General features: G+C 40.8%; 1 protein-coding gene across 1 annotated transcript; it reads left to right on the forward strand.

Moving 5' to 3' along the window:
* The first annotated feature begins 217 nt into the window (after nucleotides 1-217).
* On the forward strand, nucleotides 218-5446 carry LOC109873098 (eukaryotic translation initiation factor 1A, X-chromosomal-like). Its single transcript, XM_020464626.2, has 7 exons — nucleotides 218-725; nucleotides 1249-1332; nucleotides 3957-4060; nucleotides 4343-4393; nucleotides 4478-4559; nucleotides 4746-4837; nucleotides 5029-5446. The coding sequence occupies exons 1-7, from the start codon at nucleotides 710-712 to the stop codon at nucleotides 5032-5034; spliced, it is 435 nt and encodes a 144-aa protein (XP_020320215.1). The 5' UTR covers nucleotides 218-709; the 3' UTR covers nucleotides 5035-5446.
* Nucleotides 5447-6387: the final 941 nt, after the last annotated feature.

Consider the following 6387-nt stretch of genomic DNA (forward strand, 5'->3'; position numbering starts at 1 on the left):
CACAATGTAGGAGACTAGAACCACTTTTTTAGAAAAGAATGCTGCTTCACGCAAGGGCAGTATGGTGTCACAAGAGGAAGAGGTTTCGCAAGAAAAAAGTATATCTGGCTAAAGTTAGTTAAGGAGATGGGAAACTCAATTGGATTGGTATTAACGCCCAGTGTGTAGTTTGCTCATACGTCGTCAATAGGACGAACAATGCATTCTGGGCTATAGGGAGAGATCTACTTCAAGGAGAGAATGGGTGTCAATTGGGCGCTAGCTCCAAAAAAACATTAGCATGAATTTCGTGAAAAAGAAGTACAACATTAAATATTTTCCCGAGATAGCTAACTTGTTTTCTGTCATATCATATAGATTTGGAATCGTGACATTACGTACTTTCGAGGAAAATAGGCAGATTTCTTGATTTAATCAAACTTTTAGAAGGGATTAAGTGAGGATGACTTTAGCAACCTCGTGACGTCGCAGTACAACGTGAACACGATTGGTCGACAGTCTGCTGGTTGGGGCGTTATACGGTCCTCTATTCATTGATCAATGAGATTCCCATCTCCTTTCTCTAATATCTCTGGTTTAGCTAGCTAACTTTGTAAAGAGTGTGTGACATCGTCAACGATTGGTTTCCATTCCATTTGAATAAAACTAGCTAGTTAATTTGTTACGGAAAAAACAGGACTCGTTTAAAGAAGTCTGTTCGTTTGGGAATATGCCGAAGAATAAAGGTACGCATCAAATATGTTGTCTTTGGTTGTTATTCCATTTAAGGGGGGGGTGCTAGCTAGCTAGCTTCCCGGCCCATGCTTAGCAACGTAACCGGAGGAAGGTACGGTATGGCATTGAACAAGTATTGAAAGCGTGGAAACGTTAACCTTAGTTACAACCATCCTCGTTGTTTATTTAAGCGTAATTAGACTATTAAAATAAGGAATTCAAATGGCGATTATCCAGCTAAGTGAACTGCCTTGCTTGCTTTTGTCACATTCTGTTGCGCCGCAGAATGACTACCATCAACTAGTGGTAGGCCAACAATATCCCTGCCCAGCGGTTTCCATCATCTTGAGCCTCTGCCTTAATCGCGGTCACATTTAGTTAACTACCACATGTAAAATGGGTTAGTTAAAATCTTTGTAGCTAGATAACAGGCATGTGGTTGGTTTATTTATCTGTGTTTATTTGTCTTATGGTGGAATTGGAATTACATTTACCAGTGCCACATGTTTACTATCTATCATCTTCTCATTACAGGTAAGGGAGGAAAGAATCGGCGACGTGGTAAGAACGAGAATGAATCAGAAAAGAGAGAGCTGGTATTTAAAGAGGATGGCCAAGGTGAGTGCATGGACCCCCTTCAACCTTATTTAACCTGTACATTTAGCAAGCAGGTTTTGACATTGCTGTCAATCTGGCCTGCTCCGTGAGGGGGCAAAGGGGGCTTAACCCACTCAATTGAAACGTGTGCCCCCCCCAGTTTTAGTTTTATGTCCCTATATAAAAAATACCAAAGTTAAAATGAGTGAGTGACAGGTTGTCACGAAATCTGTATCAGCACCATGGACAGAAAAAAAAGTAGGGGGAAATGCTGCTCATCTGTGGTAGGCTATGTGAATAACAAGATATGCCTCCACCTGTAATATTTTAATTCTTAAGGACAGGGTCAAGTTTACAGTTAAAGCTGCTTCCCTCAACTCTGCCCCACCAATACAGAGTTAGCTCTAACTAGCTAATCTGCCACTGCCACGATGGATATCAGAAATGAAACCACTAAGGTCGTTGTCATGCCAGGCAGAAATTATGCTGCCAAACTCGCACTAGTTTACCCCCATCCACAAAAAAATACGTTACACTTTTTTAACATGCCAGGTAGGCTACACTGGTTGTAAAGTGAATTACTGTGCATACTTTTACAAATTTGCCCATAAATATAGCAGCGCGAAAGCTGGGATCCTCTTTTTAAATGGTGGCCTGTCAGATCTCATAAACATTGATGAAAGTTACAAGGCTTAAACATACAATTAAAGAAACTTCTCCTTAATGCAACCTCTGTGTCAGATATCAAAAAAGTTTTACGGTAAAAGCACACGATGCAATTGTGTTAGGTCAGTGCCTAGCCACAGAAAACCATACAGCCATTTTCCAACCAAGGAAAATAGCGTTACAAATATTAACTTACCTTTGATGATCTACATCGGAATGCACTCCCAGGAATCCCAGTTCCACAAATGTTTGTTTTGTTCGATAAAGTCCATAATTTATGTCCAAATACCTCCTTTTTGTTCGCGTTTAGTCCAGTAATCCAAATGCACAATGCGCGGGCACTAAGTCCAGACGAAAAGTCAAAGTTTCATTAACGTTAGTAGGGACATGTCAAATGATGTATAGAATCAATCTTTAGGATGGTTTTTATCATAAATCTTCAATAATATTCCAACCAGACAATTCTTTTGTCTCTAGAAATGAAAGGTAACGGAGCTCGTGGCCAATGGCTTTCAGCCAGGCCCCTGATTCAAACAGCTCTTATTCGCTCCCCCTTCATAGTAGAAGCCTGGGAGGCTGACTCTCTTTTCTGTATACATCAATGATGTTGCTCTTGCTGCGGGTGATTCTTTGATCCATTTCTACGCAGACACCATTCTGTATACATATGGCCCTTCTGTGTTAACAAACCTTCAAACAAGCTTCAATGCTATACAACACTCCTTCCGTGGCCTGCTCTTAAATGCTAGTAATACTAAATGCATGCTCTTCAACCAATAGGTGCCCGCACCCGCCCGCCTAGCATCACTACTCTGGATGGTTCTGACTTAGAATATGTGGACAACTATAAATACCTAGATGTCTGGCTAGACTGTGAACTATCCTTCCAGACTCATTAAGGATCTCCAATCCAAAATTAAATCTAGACTCGGCTTCCTATTTCACAACAAATCCTCCTTCACTCATGCTGCTAAACATACCCTCGTAGAACTGACTATCCTACCGACCCTTGACTTCAGCGATGTCATTTACAAAATGGCCTCCAACACTCTACTCAGCAAACTGGATGCAGTCTATCACAGTGGATGCAGTCTACTCACCATTGCGACCTTGCTCTCTTTGGCTGGTCCTTGCTACATATTTGCCGCCAAACCCACTGACTCCAGGTCATCTAGAAGTCTTTGCTCGGTAAAGCTCTGCCTTATCTCAACTCACTGGTCACCATAGCAACACCCACCCGTAGCCCGTGCTCCAGCAGATATATTTCACTGGTCATCTCCAAAGCCAACACCACCTTTGGCCACCTTTCCTTCCAGTTCTCTGCTGACAATGACTGGAACGAATTGCAAAAATCACTGAAGCTGGAGACTATCTCCAGCAAGCATCGGCTGTCCGAGCAGCTTAACGATCGCTGCAGCTGTACACAGCCCATTTGTACATAGCCCATCTAACCTACTACCTACCTCATCCCAATATTTGTTTTTCTGCTCTTTTGCACACCAGTATTTCTAATCTGCACATTTATCACTCCAGTGTTAATTTATATATTTTAATTACTTCACCACTATGGCCTATTTATTGCCTTACCTCCTTACTTAATTTGCACACACACTGTATACAGATGTTCTATTGTGTTATTGACTGTTTATCCCACTGCTTTACTTTATCTTGGCCAGGTCGCAGTTGTAAATGAGAACTTGTTCTCAACTGGCCTACCTAGTTTAATAAGGTGAAATAAATAAAGGCTACTAATGACCATCAGCGGCATCAGAGTGCAGTTTTGGAGAAGCCTAGTTACCGTGACTCAACGGTCATGTGGAATTTGACTTCGGTCATGACTGGTGACTGCCGGTGTGGCGGTAATACGGTCACTGTAACCAGGGAGTAGGGCGGTTAACAGTTCAGCTTTTACATTTGAGCCATCTTGTGACCCCCTCTATATGAATTGACTAACTGGCTGAACTTCTGTTCTAATCTAGAATATGCACAGGTGATTAAGATGTTGGGTAATGGACGACTGGAAGCTATGTGTTTTGATGGAGTCAAGCGACTATGCCACATCCGAGGAAAGCTACGTAAAAAGGTAATGGTGTACACAGTAGCCTATATAGTAGTGCCATTAGTCACAATATCCACCACGTGTTTGGCAAATAGCTGTAGACTGAAGCTAATTGAGATCTTACGTGTACTGTATAAATGCAATCCAATGCCATTATCCTTTACACTCCATTTCCACAATGCTTTGGGTTTGACATGAGGGTTGACAGACTCTTCTACCTGATTAGTTTGGCTCTATGCTGGAAATATTACAGTTTCCATACTCCAAGCTGTCCTTGCTGACATCTTGTTCTTCGCTCCTGGGCAGGTTTGGATCAATACTTCAGACATCATCCTTGTGGGACTTCGAGATTACCAGGTAATATTAATACAACCCAAGGCACTAGGAGGCCCAAAGTTCAAAGAATATGTCCTAATGGTTACATTACATTCTTCCCTGAAGGACCAAAAAGCCGATGTTATCCTGAAGTACAATGCAGACGAGGCCAGGAGTTTGAAGGCCTATGGGGAGCTTCCTGAACATGGTAAGTATCTTGGGCCACTAAAAAAGAGAGGGAATCAGGGAGGTTAATAGCATCTAACCTAAGACTAAAATGAAATGAAGCCAGGAATGGAGATTTGTCTTGCTTCCAATTATAGGCACATGTTCACTCTTTTATTTTTTTTAAGTAGGCTAGTTTATTAATTGTGACTATCTTCTAACACCCTAGCTAAAATCAATGAGACTGACACATTTGGACCTGGTGACGATGAGGATATTCAGTTTGATGACATTGGAGATGACGACGAGGACATTGATGATGTAAGTAGAGGATTCCTCTTGCTAGTTACAAGGGAAGCCATCCATATGTAATAATTTGTGTGATGCAGTCAATCAACTGAAATCATATACAATTGAGTGAAATGCTTTTTGCTCTGTCCATTTTGCTTGAATTCTTTGTCTGCTTTTGGGTTAGGTAACTTGGTAACATATGTCTCTCCCCTTCCACTCAGATCTGAATCAGAACTATTGTGTGCCAAGTCGTTTATGCAGAGGAAAGTGGACAGTTCTATACTGGCAGAGGCAGTGCAACCTTGCCAACAACTCCCTGCTTCCTCAAGTCAGTTGAGGCAGCTCATTTCCCTTCTCTTGAGACTGCTTTAAGCCTGGAATCTGTCACTGAGAACATCAGCACACCTACTTTAGTTCACACACTTCATATTTTTGTTAGTTGTAATGTATTTTTATTCCATCATGTGGAATATACCCTCAAACTACAGAACAACAGAGTTTACAATAAAAACTTGAATCATTTTATGTTTGGTCTGGAGATTTGTCAAAAACAAAGGATCCCTCCCCCTTTTTAAAATTTTATTTTTACCAATGTTTGTTTTCTTGATTTTGATTATCAATAAAATATCTTATTTGTGATAATTTCTATATGCTTTTTTTTCAATCAAAGAACATTGGGTCTGGCAACAGAAGTCTCTCACTTTGTAAAAATGGTGAAAGCAGGTATAACTCATGTTCCTGACATGTTGGTAAACCTTTTAGCCTAGTCAGGATTTGCGCAACGCTGGAGAAATATTGGGCTGCTTTGACATTTCAGCCGACAGTGCAGGCAACTGCCAGATCTACAAAGAACCTTGCATCAAAAATAACTACATGATTATTTGTGGATCAGTCAATTTACCCATGATACATTACGATTTAGATCCTGTTGAACACTGCCATTCTCTAAGCTTAAGTTTTTTTTGCGGAAGACAAGAACTTGGCTGGCTTTGCTATGAAGTCCGACTGACAGTAGGTAAGCCTACCTACCATAAAGCGACCTCCGCAGAATACCCAGTGTCGCTTGGATGCTGTCACAACGTTATCCACGCTTACATTTCATTTCTGGGCAGAGAGGTTGAAAGGCGCGGCGCGTCTACTATAAAGTTTGATGCTGTATTCTGTTCTTCCCTTCTAGTTGAGTCTTAATTGTGTTAAGGATTGGACCCTTTTTTTCAATATTAGCCTAAAATGACATACTCAAATCTAACTGCCTGTAGCTCAGGACCTGAAGCAAGGATATGCATATTGTTGATACAATTTGAAAGGAAACACTTTGTAAATTTGAAATTAATGTAGGAGAATATAACGCATTAGATCTGGTAAATGTACAAATACAAAAACTTTTTCTTCCCCCATCTTTGAAATGCAAGAGAAAGGTCTGTGTATTATTCCAGGTTAGGTGCGATTTAGATTTTGGCCGCTAGATGGCAGCAGGGTATGTGCAAAGTTTTAGACTGATCCATTGCGTTTCTGTTCAAAATGTATCTAGTCTGCCCAAATGTACCTAATAGATTTTTTTTATTTTACCTTTAACTAGG

The sequence above is a fragment of the Oncorhynchus kisutch genome, linkage group LG28 (assembly GCF_002021735.2).
Source record: "Oncorhynchus kisutch isolate 150728-3 linkage group LG28, Okis_V2, whole genome shotgun sequence".
Classification (NCBI taxonomy): domain Eukaryota; kingdom Metazoa; phylum Chordata; class Actinopteri; order Salmoniformes; family Salmonidae; genus Oncorhynchus; species Oncorhynchus kisutch.